The sequence below is a fragment of the Caenorhabditis remanei genome, chromosome I (genome assembly GCF_010183535.1).
Source record: "Caenorhabditis remanei strain PX506 chromosome I, whole genome shotgun sequence".
Classification (NCBI taxonomy): Eukaryota; Metazoa; Nematoda; class Chromadorea; order Rhabditida; family Rhabditidae; genus Caenorhabditis; species Caenorhabditis remanei.
The window spans coordinates 7,339,266-7,358,424 of NC_071328.1; the positions used below are offsets into that span (position 1 = coordinate 7,339,266).

The 19,159-nt window shown below is 37.1% G+C and overlaps 3 protein-coding genes across 3 annotated transcripts; 1 reads left to right on the plus strand and 2 right to left on the minus strand.

The window, feature by feature from the left end:
* Positions 1-356: 356 nt before the first annotated feature.
* Positions 357-4,372, minus strand: GCK72_001405 (uncharacterized protein; the record flags this gene model as incomplete). The annotated part of the gene is made up of 11 exons (XM_003105044.2): positions 357-653; positions 731-928; positions 978-1,086; positions 1,165-1,774; positions 1,850-2,031; positions 2,081-2,361; positions 2,407-2,532; positions 2,638-3,064; positions 3,114-3,949; positions 3,999-4,142; positions 4,199-4,372. The coding sequence occupies 11 exons, from the start codon at positions 4,370-4,372 to the stop codon at positions 357-359; spliced, it is 3,384 nt and encodes a 1,127-aa protein (XP_003105092.2).
* A 753-nt stretch (positions 4,373-5,125) lies between these two features.
* Positions 5,126-7,682, plus strand: GCK72_001406 (uncharacterized protein; the record flags this gene model as incomplete). The annotated part of the gene is made up of 9 exons (XM_003105054.2): positions 5,126-5,261; positions 5,309-5,539; positions 5,585-5,752; positions 6,341-6,468; positions 6,514-6,690; positions 6,767-6,941; positions 6,995-7,165; positions 7,210-7,349; positions 7,455-7,682. 9 exons carry the CDS (start codon positions 5,126-5,128, stop codon positions 7,680-7,682), a joined length of 1,554 nt encoding a protein of 517 aa, XP_003105102.2.
* Positions 7,683-8,718: 1,036 nt separating this feature from the next.
* On the minus strand, positions 8,719-13,593 carry GCK72_001407 (uncharacterized protein; the record flags this gene model as incomplete). The annotated part of the gene is made up of 10 exons (XM_003105042.2): positions 8,719-8,731; positions 8,799-9,128; positions 9,216-9,354; positions 9,474-9,704; positions 9,789-10,267; positions 10,579-10,654; positions 11,254-11,390; positions 11,449-11,656; positions 11,746-11,835; positions 13,566-13,593. 10 exons carry the CDS (start codon positions 13,591-13,593, stop codon positions 8,719-8,721), a joined length of 1,731 nt encoding a protein of 576 aa, XP_003105090.2.
* Between the last annotated feature and the right edge of the window lie 5,566 nt (positions 13,594-19,159).

Consider the following 19,159-nt stretch of genomic DNA (forward strand, 5'->3'; position numbering starts at 1 on the left):
CAAAGAAACTTCAAATTCTGAAAATGTTAACAAAATTACAAAGACAAATAAAAAGGAGAGATAGGAATAACAAAAAAACGAACGGAACGAGTTTAAAGATGTAGGAGATGTGGGACTGGGATGAAAGTGTGATCTAATGACAAAAGTTGGTAACATCAGGTTAGCGTGTCGAAAATTTAAATCAACTCTGAACGAAGCCAACTTCTGACATTGAAGCACCTTTTGCAATCTAACTAATTGGAAAAACAACGGGAAACGATGATAAAACAAATAACAAAAAAACAAAAGTAGAAAAAAACAAGAAAAAGTGAGATTCTAGGAAAAAATATACTTTCAACAAAAAAAAAATCTTAAAATTAACTTCCAGTGACTTTCGATGGGTGCTCGATTCCCAACTTGATTTTCACATTCATCGCAGCTAACTCGGCAGTTAAATAACGGAATACACGTGGCACTTGGAGAAGATATACTTGATCATCTTTATCACATGTTCGACATCTTTGAGATTCCGTATAGTCCAATGGTTCATTATCGGATCTCTTCTTTTTCATCAGATGAGCTCCCGCTTTTGATGACATTAAAACGGAAAGAAGCGATCCACAACGACGACAAGCATATGCGACGTCACGATCAGAGCAATTGAGAAGACGATCCTAGAAAACATTGTTTAATTTAGTTTGTTCAATGCGCTCCAAACTGAGGTTTTTTTTGAAAACTAGTGAAAAATCACCTGGAGAACAAAAGAAGTTCCGTGTGCAATAATAGCATCTCTTTCCATTTCTCCGAATCGAATACCTCCTCCCTTCTTACGTCCTTTGACTGGTTGATGAGTAATCGGATCAATTGGTCCGGTCGCTCTCACTTGGAATTTATCCGCAATCATATGACGAAGACGTTGATAATAAACGATTCCAAAGAAAATTTGCATCTATAAAAAGGATATGTCTTTTCAGATGCATTTTAAAGTAGATAAAAACCTCCATCTGTCGTCCATCAACTCCCGAGTAGAATGTCTCATTACCGTAATAATTGTAACCAGCTTTAGTGAGCAACTCTCCGAAATGATTAATTGCAGTGTTGTCTTCACTGAAAAATCAGATATTTGTGATAAATGTCTTAGTCGTTCGAATAAGTGAACTGCTTGAAAAATGTAAAGAAACTCACTTGAATACGAACGGTGATGCATCATAATTCTCTCCGTGGGTTGCTGCCGCTTTTCCAGCCATACTCTCAATCATCATTCCGATTGTCATCCGAGATGGGAAACCGTGAGGATTGAAAATGATATCTGGAACCATTCCAGTTTCCGAAAATGGCAGAGATTCAATAGGCCAAAGGAATGAATTAATTCCTTTTTGTCCGTGACGTGATGCAAATTTATCTCCGATAATTGGGTTTCTTTCAATTCTCCATTGAATCAATGCATGCTGAGCACCGCTTCCACTTTCAGATTGTTCAACAATTCTAACCATTCCACAGTAAGCTGGCTCAGCGTAATGGAACTTATGACTACGGAAGTCACCGGTTTCCATATTGAAAGTGACATAATACACTTCATCGAGGAAATACCGTCTTCCGGGAATCGGAAGCCCATCTGCTGAGACAGTTTTCATATCTTCACGTGGATTCTTGTAGAAAATTGTTTTCCGTTCTCGATCAGTCACCAAATTTATTCTTTCCACTTTAATAACAGTTCCGTGAGCAAATCCACGTTGATAAGAAGCTTTGTTGATTGTCATAGCATCTTCCATATCATATCCAGTGTATGAAATGACTGAAAAATGATGGTTTATAAAAAAATGAATTTGGCTGCCGTTTTGTGTCAACACTGTGTGAGGCATCTACATACCTGCTACGCACGCATTTGTTCCCAATGGGTATTCATCCATTTCGTATTTCTCATAAGCTTCCAGTTTCAGCATCGGTTGCTGTGGGAATTGAAGCCGATACATTTTGTTGTCTGCACGAGAATGCCATGAGTGAACTGCGGTTCCCATTGTCTGTTTACCCATTTGACATTGGTATACGTTACTGAAATGCTTCAGTTTTATAAATTTGCTACCAAAAGTATTTTTCTTACCGTGGCGACTGATTATGATCTGGGAATGGAATCAGATTTCCAGCAAATGAGAAAAGACATGATGGATGCAATTCTTGATGCATAGTGACACCTGGTTCAGCTTCTTCTGGATCCAAAACAACTGATAAATAAACTTGTTCAAAAGTTCCAATGTGCTCCACGGAATCCATTGCCAAATTTCGAACGGGACGAATCAGACGACCTGGATCAGTGAGAATATAAATTCCAGGATATTGAGTTTGAATGTTCTTGATATCTGTCGAGCGGCGGACAAGAGCAATCTGAGATTTGTTGGGTTAGACATGAAATTTGCTTATTTTATTCACCTCGGTAGTATAAGGAATTCTAGCATCATTTGCAACTTTAGCACACCGGAGATATCGTTCAATCGACGCAGCTTTTGCAATTGGAACATATCCAATATATCTTCCATCCATTAGAACAGGATAGAGCTGAAAATGAAACATATGTGTAATTGTATCGTTTTTCTCGGGGTTTAAACATTTTTTCCAATTTCATCAAACAGAGAAGCTATATTTTCAAGTCTTCACACTAACCTCTTCTCCAGGTGGCGCCAATGAGACGGTTTTCTGTGTATACATTCCCAACTCAGCCAACATTGATGGGATACTAGAATTATCCGATAAATGAGTTACGATTCTGCATGAAGCTGTTACGTGATTAAGAAGACCACATGGCGCACCGTCAGGCGTATGTACTGGACAAATAAAACCCCACGCTTCCGGTCGAAGCTTTCGAACATCGGTTGTTCTCATTTCCATGAAGAAAGCTCCTCTGTGAATTGCACGGAAATGTGAAACAAAACGAAGTTGGTTAATTCTTTCAGCAATCACTGAGAATCCAGATTCTTGTTGAAGAGCCAATCCAACACGTGTCACTAGATTTCCAGTAGCTAAAAAATAAGCCATTCCACGTGTAATTTCACCACCAGTGTGATTTCCAAGAGCTTTGAGAATTGCAGAGCTGAAAAATGTTGGGCATTCTTTAAAGAAACTGCGAATGAAAAACTCACCTAGTTAAGATAAAATCTTTTCTCGAACTCATAAACTCTAGTTTTCTTCTGACAACTCCAATAATATTTTCCATTCTTTCTCTCAAAATCAACAACAGGATATGTCCAGATACAGAAGCTTCTTGAAATTGTGGATTGTCAGGTGTCTCTGGGGCACATTCTCCTTTGATAAGAGCAATCAACTTCTGCGCCATATATGCCAACGTGTAGAACTTCTCTTCGTCCGAATCCAAATGCACGAGTACGCATTCTCTAATAATGAACTTTCCAGCTTCCAAGTCATCTTCCCATGGTGCAATTCTATCAGCAATTGCTACACGGAATCGAGAACCAATAGCTCTGATTGCAGATTCTTGATGAAGAATTCCTTCTTCTTGACATTGAGCCAACATGTTCAGAACACAAGAAGAGAAGAATTGATCTTGATTTCTTCCTCTCTTGAATCCAGCCATTATCACTGCATCATTTTTATTTGTCAATGCCTTCACAACATACATTAAGGGAACGTAGAAGATTTCTCTTCGGAATTGTAAAGCTAATTGCATGGTTCCAGTATCCAAATAGTGCAATGTCATCATCACGGCCGTATGATTCTCTTTAACACTTCTCATCATTACTCCGAACTCTGAGAAAAGTTTTCCTTTCTCTTTGAATGTTTTTCGAATGATTGCGATCGGGAAATTTCTTCGGTTAGCAATCAAAAGTCTGATTACTTTTTCCGATCCATTCACAATGAAATATCCTCCTTTTTCAATTGGTTCTTCACCAGCTGCGACCAATTCCTTTCGGGACATTCCGCGAAGATTACATCCTTCTGAGCGAAGCATAATAGGTACCTGAAAATCAAAATTGAAAATAAAATATTCCAAGAACACTAGTTATAACCTTTCCCAGAATGGTTTCAATAATGTCCAAACGAGTACCATTGACATGAACATCGATTCCAACTTTCAAATTTCCGGCATACGTTAATCCTCGCTGACGACACTCTGCTGGATACAGTGGGAGTGTGTCGCTTGTTAACTTCGCCTGAAAGAAATAAATTGGAGCTGATTTTCCAGTTTGGATCCTAGATTCCTTCTTACTCCGTTGTCCAGAGTTGGTTTATGAAGCTGTGCCGACGTGAACTTCATGGTAACAGCATCTCCATTTTTTAGACGGAACTTTTCTGCCGGAACAGCCTGGGCGGCGAACTGACATCCTTCTGTTACGAGAAAATCGAATGATGAGACGTGGTATGAGGCTATGTCACAGTCCATCGTCTGAAAATATTCAAATGGAGTATGGAAAAAATTTAGAAAAAGATGTTAAGCTTTCTTTACTCTAAAATGACAGAGAATATAATTGAGGAATTATTTAAAACGGCGATTTAGGAAAAAACCAAAAATAAATCAATGGAAGAAGAAATACTGACGGCCATCCGTCTGTTAGGCCACATAAAAGAGAGGGAAAAGAAAATTAAGAGAGAAGAAGAAGAGGAGCGAAATACAAGTGAAAAAAACTGGAAATTGAGGAAAAATTGTTCATTAAATATAATTTAATTAAATGAATGTACTTCAATTATCAGAATTAGGAAAATTAGGTTATTATTTAGCCCGGTATTATATTATATATTTTTTGTTACTATTATTAGATCAACTGAAAAGAAAAATCTAAAGAAAATTTCATTTCAGAGTTTGAAAAAAGAAAAGATTTACGAAACTTTAAAGGCGCATATCTTTTTCACGGTGGGTCTCGAAGCGATTTGAAAAGTACTGTAGTGGGCGGTACCAAAGTGAAAAGTTTGAATTTCCCGCCCTAAACTAATACTGTTTCAAAATATGTTTTCTGTTTTGTTTGTTTTCACTGAATGGTCGAATTTTGGTATTTATATTTGGAAGCACTAAATAGTTTAATTTTGAATTTATGTTTTCGATAAATTAAAATAGAATGGGCCATCAGAACTTCAATTACTGGGGGGGGGGGGGGGGGGTTAAGGATTTTATTCTAGCTGTAACTTTTCAGATTTCGCTATGAATTCATCAACACCGAAGAGGACATATTTTCTTCGAAGTACCGATCGAGCAGCCGCGCAAGCTTTTCCCACTCCAAAAAAGCCATCTAGCACTGCAACCGATAAGAATGTGCGAATCTCACTAAGAAAACGTAGTTAGTTTCACGGCTTTGGTTACTGGTTTTTTCAGTTACAAATTCAGACACTCCAACGGAAGGAGGAAGAGGTCAGAAGCGACAAAGAACACAGCAGTCTCATGGGCCTCCGTTCAAGTCACCCGAATGTATTAATCCACCCAAAAAGACTGTCATTGAAGAGCAGCGGGTGATCGTCTCACTACCTGCACGTATGTCATTAGAAATGGAAACACCATTTGGAAACTTTGGAAAACTCCCAACTGACGTGGTTATTCAAATTTTGACCAGAACACCATGTAATATTCGATGAACATTGGTATGAAAACGGTTTTTTGTTGCAGACAACCTTCTGGGTCGAATGTCAATGACTTCTACTTCTTGGAATAGAACCGTTGTTTCCTATATGAAAACTGGATCTTTCCGACTTCGTTGGATAACAGATATCGAGAATTCTCAGGATTCATTCAATAATGTTACTCCTGGATCAGATTCCCTGTATTTCGCAATGGGTTTGTTAAGAGAACACGTCGTGCAGGATGAATACATGTTTGGGAAACAAAACATTTACGGGGGCTATAGTAGTTGGAAGGGGTCACTTTTTTTCGCGATTTTTTCACTTTTTTCGACATAAAAATGATAGCTGATGTTTTTAAGTTGTTAGGACACAAAAAATTTTCCATCAAAAAAAACATTTTTTTCCCGAAAAATAGTTCTCAAAATATAATTCTCGGATTTTTTGAACCATTTTTAGTATTAATATTTTTTGACTTTCCGAATCAGTGTGCTGAAAGAGGGACAAAGCTTACACAATGAGTGTGATTCTTGTGAGGGACCACTTTTCACTATTCTCTTAGGCTTAGGTTTCTTGGAAATTCGGAAAAAAATTGAAAAAAACGACAAAAATTGACAAATTAATCGTATTTGTCAAATTTTTTCCCGAATTTCTAAGAAACCTAAGCCTAAGAAAAAGGTTAAGTAACAAAAAAGAGTTTCTTACACGTCTTCAGCCTCACACCTTCAGCCAAAAATCTGCCTAAAAATTCGAAAATTTGAGTGACCCCTTCCAACTACTATAGCGCCCATTTACGGTATTTCAGGTGCTCTCATCAAGTTCATCACAGCGAACGACAAATGGAGTACAAGACTACATTGCCTGAGAACTTTTTTGGCTTTGTCGTACGAAGTTGGAGCGCCGATTGCCGGATTGGGCAAAATGATTAATGCGGTATTCTCTGACTTGTGTTATAATGTCCTAATTTAACTTTCTCAGTTCGCAATTCGTCCGGATGAAGAAGTTATGATGGATCAGATTGACGACATCGTCGATATGGTTTTTTCCGTTGTTGGGAGTTTGAAGGACGAGTTGAACAGCGTTCTAGTCAGGCCTGATGTGGAAAGGCAGTTGGAGAACAGAGACAATTTGCACGTTTGGTTTTACGAGATTGAGGTTCGTCATAGAAATTCAGATAGGACGCATTAACATTCACTTCAATTTGTACATAACACGTGAAAACACTGTTCAGCTCAGAAGAAGAACGTTGGCACTCTTCCTCAACAATGGAACAACCGACCCCGCCCTTGGACTCAACAAGTACTTTCTGAGCAGTCTGATGAAAATTTTTAAAGACCTCCGTGGTGCTATGCCAACCGCTCTTTTCTATTTGCTTTTCTCGCCCACGATTTTTCATGAAAATGAAGGTACGTCGGTTTATTTTCAAACCAATTCAAATGTTGACGGTTGTTTATTTCAGAAGTTATAGACTTTCACCGCTTGTCCCAAATATCCGTTTTGGATATGGAAGACACTGTCGAGTTGAAGCAATTCACAAGAGCCATATACGCTCTTTTGCGTTGTAAACAACTGGACAACTCGGTTCCGTGGAGCAAGAACACTGTTTTCAATTTAATGGAGGAAATAACAAGTAAGAAAACGAGTAATTCAAATTTACCGACTGAAAATTTGCAGCGTACCCAAATCCATGGTCTATGAACACCTTCGTCTCGTTGCATGTCCTCGAACCCGAACTTGTTCCGATTGGAGTAGTAGCAAGAATGAACAGAAATCATGAAGACGAGGCGGGAGATATGATTTGCACAATGAAAATGGTAAGCAGTACAGAATTATCTGACAATCATGTTTCCTTTTCAAGCGTTATTATTACAAGTTTTCGCCGTACTGTGATACAAGCAAAGAAAATTTTGATTTTCCAGCTTCTTCACCGTTGGAACATGGACGTTCAAGGAGTGATGGAAAATGCTATTGAAGCTATAAAGGCTGCTTTACGTCCCATCCAGCGACGTACACTTTTCGATCGGTGCTGGGATTGGCATCAAAGGAATATAGATGACCTACGTGTTCGATTCGGTCCTTACTCTGACATTCGTGCTGAAATCGAGAGTCAAATTGAAGTGATGCCGGTGTTGATGAAGCTATTGTAAATAATAATAATAATAGAAATACATATAGCCATATATATACATATACATATTACATGTGAAATATCGTCATCTTGTAATATTACTCCCCTCCATGTGAATGCAAATTTTCCCCGTTTTTTAAGAGTGGAATTTTTATTCCAAATATATCAGAGTTCAGATATTTATCAGTCTCCTCCCTTGTCCCCTCTTCCCATCTATCAGAGAAATCAAAGCTCTAGTCATTGCTTAGCATACAAATGCTTAGATTTCAAAACGTTTCTGTTAAAAACTAATTATTTCAATTTTTCTCTCAAACGAACAGCTCCAGAGTAGTTCTTTCTATTAACCACCTATTTTATTCTGATCTTCCAAAAGTTAGACTCCCTTATTCTGTTAATTTCTTCTGCCCCGAACTTCTCATCTCCCTGTCATTTCATTGTGTTAGTCTTTACCCAGCAAAATATTTCAATAAAATCTTGTGCTATCAGTTTTTTCTCGATTTTGGGTTTCTCTTTGACGAACGTGCAGATTTCTATCACATTTCGTCTCTTCAAATTCACTGCTTGATCTCCAAAACGTTTCTGTTCATTTTCAATTTTACAGGATTGCAGATGTTTGTATTTGTCAATTACGAAAGAGCAGTACAATCAAAGAAAAAAGCGATTATAATATATGATACAACAACAATCTCGATGGATAAGAAAATAAAAGGGGAAGAAAGTTTGTGTCAACCGGCTAGAAAAGTTAAGTGATCTATGTGTGTGTTTGTTTCTGTTCTGATTCACATGATTTTGAGAAAATCAAACAGTAAAAGGTAAGATTTGGGGAGAACGGGAAACTGAAACATTTTCAGAAAAATGGTAGAAAGTTAAAGAGAAAATATGCCCAGAGAGTTTCAGAGATTTTTTGATACTTTTCTATAGTATTTGGTTAATATATATAATATTTTAACAAGAGGGAGGGGAACTTGAGAAGAAAAATTGGAGGGAGCGAGAAAATAAACAAAGAAATCTGAAGGAGAATGGAGGTGATTTGACATGTCAGAAGTTGGGTCGAATTATCGATGGAATCTGAAAAACTATTAATTGTTCGGAACGCCCCTTTAAGCTTCAAAGTATGGTTTTTTTTCGAACAAACCTTGTGAAAACCCTTGATTCTTCATGAACATCCATTTCGGTTGCTTTAAAATCATTCAATTCTTTTCGAATCATGGCCTTATCCGATGGTGTCAATCTTGTCCATGGTTTTTCACCTTTTCTATCATATACTTCTGCTTGTGTTACTTCAACGTAATCATTGAATTGAATGATCTGCTGCTCTTTTAACTGTACAATCGTCGGACGAAATGATAATTTTCTCAGAAGAAGTTTTCGTTTCTCTTCCATTGCTTCTGATGATGTCATTCCACGTCTTCTCAATATATTTCTATCCTCCAATTCTTCAGGTGTCGGACGTTCGCTCAGCTTTCTGAAAATACTGACTCATTTTTGAACAGGAACTGATTGAGAAATATAGAGGGTAGATCAGGATCTGAGATATCCGGAAAACACTTACCGTGCCAATTTTATTGACGCCGTTTTCATTAATTTCTTTCGGTCATCCGGTGTTTGTCCGTTTATATCATCTTTACATGGTGGAGCATCTAACTTGAGTGCAATTGTATCACGACGAGCCACTTTGGATGCGAGACCGTCTGAAACGATAACAATTTTATTTGGACAAATACAAATATTATCTTATTCTGCCTTCTTGTTGTCATGCTAGAGAACAATTTTCATTACTAATATTATATTTCTTTCTTTTCAAACTAACTCTTTGGAATCGGAACATCTTCCTCGTCATCTCCAGTATCTGAATCAGTGGATGATCCAGGCGGTGCAACATTTGCAGCACGTCTTGCAGCAGCTGCAGCAAGTGAAATTGGATCATCACGATACTGGATTGGTGCATCACTATCACTATCATCTGTCAATTTTGATGGATGATTTTGATCTGACTGATAATTCGATGATGATGATGGTTCCACGTCTTTGGAAGTGCGACCTGAATAGAAAATGAATTATGATAAATTAACAGCCGAGTTGATTTTAAAACAGAATGTAGAAGAGAAAAGTAGACGAGTCTTACCTGTTTTTCCATTGAGCCTCAACCTAGACGGCTGCCCTGGTCTTCTTAAGACTGGTTTATCTGGCTGGGCCATAAAATTAGGCTCTTTTGCCTCAATTCTCCTATATCCTTCTTTCAACATTCTCGATGTTTGTGGACTCAATTCTCCACGTCTTCCATTCACAACTCCAGAAGATTTCATTTCTTCTGATTCGTCGCCGTCTTCCCCTTCAGATTCAGTACTTTGGTCGTAATTTATATTCTCTTCATCTGAATCTCTCGATTCTGGTGGTGGTTGTATTATCAGAGCGGGTGGGGGAGGTGGAGCTTTGAAAACTGCTTGATCTCCAGATGGACGAGATGACGACGTCGATTGGACAAATTGAACACGTTGTACTTCTGATGACGTGGATTCTTGTTGAGGATCTTGAATACGTGTGCGAACAATCGAAATGTGGGTTGGATCAACAATCAGTGGTTGAGGATTTTGGGGCGAGTTGCTGAAAATTTGTAATTGATTTGGGAAGAAAAATCACAGAAAACTTGTAATCAGACAATTTAAATTCGAAAGTAGAATTCTAGGCAGAAAACTTTGTCGAAAATTTACTTCTGGTTTTTCTAATAGAAGATGGGTACAATCTAGATGCATAATACTAACATTCCGCCGCCAAATTCTAATATTTTCAATTTATTTCTGGCGGAAAGAAGCTGCTTCACACGTTCAAAACCAGCACATAACAACATGAAAATATCGCATTTCTTCTCTTTTCTTTTTGCTATCTGTTCATAAATCAATCTTCTCTTAACTTACTTTTCAGTCGTGTGATGATTCGAAACAGAAGTGTATTGAGAGGTAGCAGGTCGATAGGTGATCGCTTCCGAGTTGTCTGCAATAACAAAAAATGATCATAGAGGAAGACATTTCGAAAAAGATATCTGATGATCTACTTCTCTTCACAAGAAGAAAAAGAGCATCTTTGTGCTCTATGGGGGTTGATAGGAGGGAAACTGATAAGATAACTAGTGAGAGAGATTTCTCTATTTTTCATTTTTCGCAAAGATTTTCGCAGTGAAAAAATTGAAAAATTGAGAGAAAACGAGAGAAAAAGAGACTGTTTTTTGTCAAGGTTCACACCATCCGTTCAAGTGTTGAGAGATCCCAACGGGCGGTTGAGTAGAAGCAAATAGTAGGAAAAAGTCTGAATCTCTCGGATGGTATGTACTATTTCTTCCAGAGATAGTGGTTATTTTTTGTGGGGGATGAGGGACAGTAGAGGGGGGATACTGGTAACTTGAAAGGAAGAAGATGATGATAGAAGCTATAAAGGGATTTTAGACATAGGCTGCTAGCTGGAAGTAGTGTGTAAGGTTATCTTATCAGGGGACTTGCGTTTTTTCAACCACAAATATGTGTGGTTTTTGACATATTTTATGATTTTTGAGTTAAAAACTTTCTAGCTAACCCAAGAAAATATAAATATCTTACCATTACTACCACCAGCTGGAATTTCTACAGAATCTTCTCGAACAATAGACGATAATTCTGGAAGTGACGGTGACGTCGTCGGGATATTTGACACTGAATTAACGCGATTTGCAGATGACGATCTATCACTATCACTTCTGAAAATTCTGATTTTAAAAATTAGAAAATTCTGTCCTTCTTTCTGAAATAACGGACCTTCGGACTTTTCGCCTCAAATTTCTCCATTTCCATGGTCGAACTAGTCGAAGCCAAAATTTTGATGAGACAAATGGAATTGATTTTCTCGGTGATCGGCCTCCTTTTGATTTACTCGACGTTGTTGACGTGGCATCTCCTACTGTACTCTTTTTCACTTTTGTTGGGCCATGACTTCTTGAAGTTATGTCTTCATTTGACGTCATTTCTGAAATTGGATACATAGTTAAGGATCAGATTATGACGAGATCCGTTTGGGGGACCAAAAGTATTCAAGTTTCTAAAAGAAAAACGTACGATAAGTGTGGTGTATCGTCGATTGGTCGAAACTGAGCTCACCGTCGCGTAGCTCACTTTTAGACGAATCGACCGGTTTTTTGTCGGTGTCTGAAATTGAGAGTTTCGCTTTAAAAGCATCCTAGCCAAAATGAAAGAGAATCAACCTCGACAATGAGAAAAACACACGGAAAACGGGCGGAGCAGCCATGAAATACACATTCTTCGAATATTTTGGAAGACGGGATACTCAAAGATTCACAATTTTTAATTAGTAGAATAATATCTGAGAGGAATATAGTGAATGTGAGTTGGTTTCGGCAACTTTTTGTCTACTTTTTCGGGAGGAAATTTAAAATATGATCCAAAAATACAGAAGGAAGTGGGGAGAAAAGAGGATCAAATGATTCGGAGGGAAATGGCGCCGGTTTTGTTTGCGCGTTGGACGGGACGCGGGCGAACTTTTGTGATGCCATTAGCATATACTATCACTGAATCATCAACATGATTATAATGCATTAATTGATTCAATTCGGGAAAAAAGAAGAACTTAAGAGGATTTGTGGACAGCTGAAAAAGTTCACTCAGAGACCATTTTAACAGGCAAAAAAATGTGACGAGTTTAGAAAAGGTTTCGAGAATCATAATCAAAAGAATCAGGTTTCCCACGGTCTCAGTGTTTTTTTGGTTTGATGCAGGTGCAGCTCGAGGTACAAATTGAGAAATAATTCAAATGGACAGCTAGAATGGGTTATTCTGTGTACCAGGAAGGAAGGAAGCATATGGTGGTTCTGGTCAACAGACAGTGCAATTAGACGAGATTTGGAAGGATTTGGCGGGATTTTACTGGAGAAAAACGGAAAAGAATGGTCGTAATGAGGGGGTGGAGGTACTACACTTCAATAAATTATCGACAAAATCGCAGTGCTCAGAACGGAGTTATAGAAAATAACTTTTCGGCAGTTTTATCTCACTTTTATTCACGACAAGTTTGCAAAAATTTACTCGAAAAATACAAAAACAAAAATTGGAAATTTGTTCAAAATTTGAATTTTTCTGGTGCAATTTCATGTGAAAGTGTTTGCAGATGAAGCGCTGAAAATGACGAGTAAGAATCTAGAAACTAACAAAGAAGAAATTGAAAGTTGGGTATCTGAACAGTTTCATTTGAAACCAAATCTCAAAAAAGTAGACCATTAGTTTTTGTTTTTATTCATTTTCATTTTTTTTGTTTCGTGACAATGATACATCTCATCTGAAATTCACAACTTTATGAATTCCACTCCCCGAGATTGACGAGGAGGGGGAGACTTTTGTTTTTTTCGTTTTTGCAGTGGTTTTCTTGGAACTAAAAAAGCTTTGAAAGTTTAAGACAACGTGTGTTCAAAACTGAAATTCTGACTTTACATCTGGCCGGGGACGTGTTTTCTAGAATCAAAAGTTTTGTTTTCTAGCTAAAAATCGAAACATTTGGTCAGAAGACTCAAACACTGCGAAAAATCATATGGAAAACAGAAAAATGCAAAAATTCAGTGTTTTCAAATATTTATGTGGGAGAGGACATTATAATGATGGTAATCACACCGAGCCTAATATCTTCTTCTGTAGTAAAAGAAAGTTCTTCTTCGATTAATTATGCGACAGTGGAAGGGAAGAGATAGTGGACGGGGAGAAAAAAGGAAGAAATAGAAGAAGACGACCCGAAAAAAGGAGAAAAGGGAGGGAAGAAGAAGCGGAAACCGGGAGAAAAGAGACGAGATTCCTTATTCGGAAAAAGGAAGACGTGAGAAGAAGGGGTCGAATGTGTCCAGTGCTCTGGCGTTAACTCTATTAGCACTCACAGGATGACCATTGCGACGGAGGAGACATAGGAGGACGTCTTCTGAATTCATGGAGAATTCAGAAGGCGTGGTTTATTCTGCACGAGGAGTTAGGACGAGTTCACTAGAATTTTCAGAAGTTCCGATGCTCCGAGATTATAAGTAAGAGAATTTGAACCGGAATTCTTCTATTTACCGTTCTGGTCTCTTTTCCCCCCAACTAAACCACTATCAGTATTTGTTTTCACACCATTTCGTTCGTTTTTTCGTTCGGATTGTTTTGGTGTCCTTCGAAAACATCTTTCTCACTTTTTGAGCGTATTTGCACTTGTTCCAACTTCCAAACTAAACAAATGTTTTCATCAATTTGGAGCCTAGACATATCAAAACAACATACTTGTTTTTGGGTTCCGCTATTAAACTTACCACGTGTCCATTGGTATTTTCAGATTTTTGGGAGGAAAAAGTGCAGTTCTTGCAAAATAATCAGGTGTAAATATCAATTCTCAGTTGACTACGGATTGCAAAAAATTGAGAGTAGAGACGTTTTAAAAGACTAAAAACGGTTGAACATGACTCCATTTGGGAAAACGGAAGTATCGCATCAGTGTGGAAGTATATCCTGAACCCGTCATCAATACCAATTGCTTATAAGAAATTTTTATGAGTGGTAGTAGTAGGATGGGACATTTATCCGTCTTTCTTCTTCTTCTTCTTAGGAGACACATTCATCTTCCGGCATCTGCTGCAGTAGGAGGCTTTTTGATATATATACATCTTCGTGTATGAAAAGTGATGTGCCATTGAAGACGTCACGTCTTCTGAATGTGACATGATATGATGGGAAGTGTTCCTTTTGGTTGACAATTGGTATGAAGATATTCAGCTAGATCTAGAGTCACTTCAAACTGTGAGATAACAGAAATAGAAATGAAACAATTCCAGATTATTCCAACACGTGTCTTCTGAACCAGAAAACACATTTCATGAGTCACACTTGATGATGATGAGAATGATGTTGACGAAAGGAATTAAGTGAGAGAGAAGATAAAATAGAAGAAGGAATTGCTCGTTTTTCTTTAAAAAGTAGTAAAAAAAACTCACACGGATTAGTTGAGACGGACGGCGGGACCATAAAGAGGATTTTATTGGAAGAAAAATGAAAAAAAAAACGAAAAGTTTTGGATCTTTATGTGAATGAAATTCAGAAAAGTAGGAGAATAACTCGATTCAAATTCGAAGGGATCTAGAGATCAATGAAGATCAATAGATGGGATGGAACTATATGAAAATGATCCGTTTTTCCGAAAACAAGAAGCTTCTTTCCGACTTTTTTTGTTGGTATTGGGAGGAATGGATCATTGTATTGGTAGAAGGAAAAGAAGGAACAAGATATCGAATTTCGCTTTTTCTTATGTTATGAAAAAGAAGAAGAAGAAGAAGTCAAAACATTGAAATGAACAATAGTGAAAATGAAGAAAGAAAAGAGGTAAAAAGCTCTGTCAGAGAATGGGAAAAAGGTTGAAACACATAAAAAACATAGTCAACTTCCTGATAATTTTATGGATGAATGGAGATGTCAGATGGTGAAAAAAGGGGAAAAGTGAGGGTGGATCCAGTAGTAAAAAGTTGTTCAAAGAATAGAGCATTCGAGAAAAATATGTGGGATAAATTAAGGAATTCAAATAGGACCTATACTGGAAACCGGATTTTCGGACGAACGGAATTATAGACAGAATTCAGATAATACAGATCAAGCAACAGCCGAATCGTAGTGGTTATTCTCATGTCCTCAAAAAGAACTGTTGTTTCACAAAACTTTTTTGGGAATCGGAATGTTGTAGTTATTTGGAAACGAATTCCAAAAAAGGAATTGTAACTTTACAATGAAAAAAAAGAACGTAGTTGTAACTAGTATAATAGGTTGCAAATCGAAAAACGAGTCATCTTTTCGCCAGAAAACGAACAAAAAAGGGACTGTTTGGGAGGGAAGAACCATTTGAAAAGAGGCGAGAGAGTGGACGATTGGTGGAGACGCAGACAGATAGAGAGAGGGAAAGAGACGCAGCTGACTTGTTTCGAATGGAATGGTTGGGAGGAGGAGAAGAGAAGAAGTCAATGGGAGGTTAGCAGGTGCCATGAGATGTCATGACAAACCAGTGATAGATGAGTTGATCGGGTCGGATCGGGGGAGCAAGGCTAGCCATTTTCTAGGTCATTCTCGATCAGAGACAGTAGAAAATTATGGAATTTAAGCGACCTACTTCAACTCTCTAGCTGAAACTCAGAATAGGTTTAGTTAATATACAAAATCAAAGTGAAATGAAGTGGGTATCTGGGTTGGAATGAGGAGAATTGAATCAAGATGAAAAGACGAGACCTATTTGGAAGATAACATCTTGAAGATGAAACAGTCCGTCTATTATTGACAGGGACGGGCGGTACATACACTAAAATAAAGATTTTTATACTAATTGACCTATTTTCTAGTTCATTAACTCTTTCAAGAATCACGTGTCATAGGAATTGTAGAAGCTTGTAAAGTCTAAACTTAGAGGCGTTCTTTTAATATATTTGGAGAAGATCAAAACTACAGAAAATATAAGTTATATAGTAAGATTTTAAAATTTTGTTTCCAAACAACGATGATTTGAAATAGAATCTTCTGTGACGAAGTGAGTCTTGTGTTCGAAAAGAACTTGAAATGTTTCAAAAGTTCACACTTCCCAAAGCTACTCGAATTACTTCAAACGGATCTACTTCCACAGGTGATGTTCTCTTTTTTAAAGTTTGCAAACTCAAATTTCATAGATGATTCAGATAATGACTCGGTATATCTCGTAGATCTCAATGAAAACTTTCGAATCTTTAATCTTTCTGAATTCCACTTGAAACTCAGATTCCATACATCCATAAATAAAAAGAGAAGCTCGAGGCGATTTTGTGAACGTAATTGCAAATTGTGTCTGTGTTGAGTCGGCGGTGTGTGTGTTCTTCTGAGTGTCGTCGTCTGTTGGAATTCAATTTGGATACGTCGTCGCCTCATCTGTGAATACTCATCAGAAGAAGAAAGAAGAAGAAAAAGAAGAATAAGGAAGACAACAATTCTTTTACACTTCTTTAGTACTCATATGAGAACAGAAATCAGGAGTTTTTATTTATCGAAAGGGAAAAAGAGAATAGAATTTGTGGGGAATCTGGAGAAGAGGTGATCATCGAGAACTTTTTGTTTAGTAGTTTCCTAGTCTAGTTGATCCAGAATGAACCATTTTAACATCCTTTTTCCAGAAGTTGTTGAGCGTAAATAGTGAGAACTTCACGATTACTAGATTTTTTAACAGAAGGATACAGTACTTTTCGTCCACAAAAATGGTAAGTAATGACTAAAATATTTAGAAGAAAACACAGAAAATAAATAGAAGAAAAGCAAAAATAAATAGAAGAGTGCAGAAGTATTGGATCGGGTCTCAACTAAAAATTGCATATTTATGAGAAATGGAAATGACTTTGGGAAGTTGTTTGTTATTGGCATTTTTCATGTTAAAAAGAACAGAAAAATAGAAAAAATAGTTGAGGATAGGATGGAAAAGGGGGCTATATATATATATATTGACTCATTGGTAAAATGGATTGGTAAATAAAATGTGACCAACCAACCATCAGAAGAGAAGAAAAAAGGAAATTGTTGAAAGAAAATGAATGGAAATGATTGGATTTATGTTTACTTTCTTGTTCATCACACTCTTGTTGATCTTCAAATTTCAAAATTTCAAAAATAAATTAGTTCAGTTACGGGATCCTCAAATGTTTCGAATCTTATTGTAATATGTTTCGAATAAAAGTCAGCATTGCACGTCATTTTGACTGATTCGGGAAATCAAGTCATATTCAACTTACTGTGGAAACATTTGATATTTTGAATCTAGGAAATCTAAAAATACGGACAGTGTTGAGAACAATGATATCCAGAAAAGAAAATAGACTCTCTAAAATCACGATTTGGGAAAGGATGGTACAGTTCTCTTGATTACTTCGGATGAAGTGAAATGGTTGCTCGAAATTCTTTAAATTTCTTGTTCTGTTTCCAAATAGAAAAGAAGAAAATTGTTCAATTCTGCAGCCAAGATAAAGCAAAAAACGTATCGAATTCTTTTCCAATGCTTCTGACGGACGGATGCCGTCCGTGAATCCGATTAGAGCGCATGAAAAGAATCCGTCAGTTTATATTTCTTTCTATTCTTTTGCAGAAAATGGAAAGAACAGAAATTCGAAGAAATCATTCCTTCTTTGAATAAAAGTACAGTATTCAAAATTAACATAATCTTTCGAATATAAATGTTTTCTGGCTGAACATGAGAAAACAGTTAAGATCAGAACTTCAAATCGCGTGGAAGGTACGCCAGTCTTTTTTCTACAAGCAGTGTTTTCAAAATTAGCAACAGGGCACATCTGCTACTAGCATGAACACTTAATAAACAAAATAGTAGATTAAAAAAATCCGGTCCACAAAAAACACTCGGATTGATTTCTGTTTTTTCATTCTCTCTCTCTCTCTCTGTGCTACTTCAATCCAGAAACACACAACTTTACAATAAAAGAAGAAGATTCAAACATCTTCCGATATCTCTGCGTCTCTCTAATTCCAGTACTATCTCACTTCGAGAACTCTTTTTCTATTCGGTTTCCTCGTTTTGAATGTGTTTCGAGTTGTGTTGAAGAACACAAATTAATGAGAAAAAGATTGTGGAAAAAGGAGAAAAATGAAAAGCACAATGACAACTGTTGTTAAACAATTGGAAAAAGAGAGAGATGGATTAGAAAAAAGAGGAAAAGAAGTGAGAAACAATGTGAAAAATTTCAATGAAATTGAGAGAAATCAAAATAGAGCAAAGATTGAAGTTAACTGAAAAAGGGCAAACGGAGTAATTTGCTCTTTAGGAATTACAGATTTTTCCGAAAAAAATATAATCAGATTTGGAGAAGGAACCAAAAGGACTTGTTTCCAGTGAGAATTCTACATAACTAGAAAAACAACTCAGTGGTTACTAGAGATGGGTTATTGAGTACTTTCCTGTTGACAGGTTCGAATTCAGAAAAGGGAAACCTGGTTCTTATCCCAAAACCAGAACGTTTAGGAGCTCAAAAGCTGAAACGCTTTTCATATTCGGAGTCATAGAGCATCAATAAGTCTTCTATCCATAAGTTCCATCTTTGTCTTTAGCAAGAGATTCAATTGGTTCTGATTTAGAATCATTCCGGTATTTTACTATCAGAACATTCCAGAATGTGATCCAGACGAAGAGTCAACATATTAGTTGGCTGAGTGAGCAGATGAAAGAGATTTTCATTTAAAAAGTAGGCGTAACCTTAATCAATTTGTAGTTTGAAATGGCTCTCAGAAAGTAACATACCGAAAATACTAAAGTTTTTTTCTGATATCTCAAATTATTTGAGATCAAATTTGTACCAATAGAGCACACATCTCTGCAACATTTCCCTCCCAAATCTTGAACTCGAAACATGAAAAAAATACGAAATGACGCAGAAAAGTTATGTCTTGTTTCTGGTCTCAAAACCACCCCACCTGAAGGTCTACTCAACAACTTGTCCCCTCC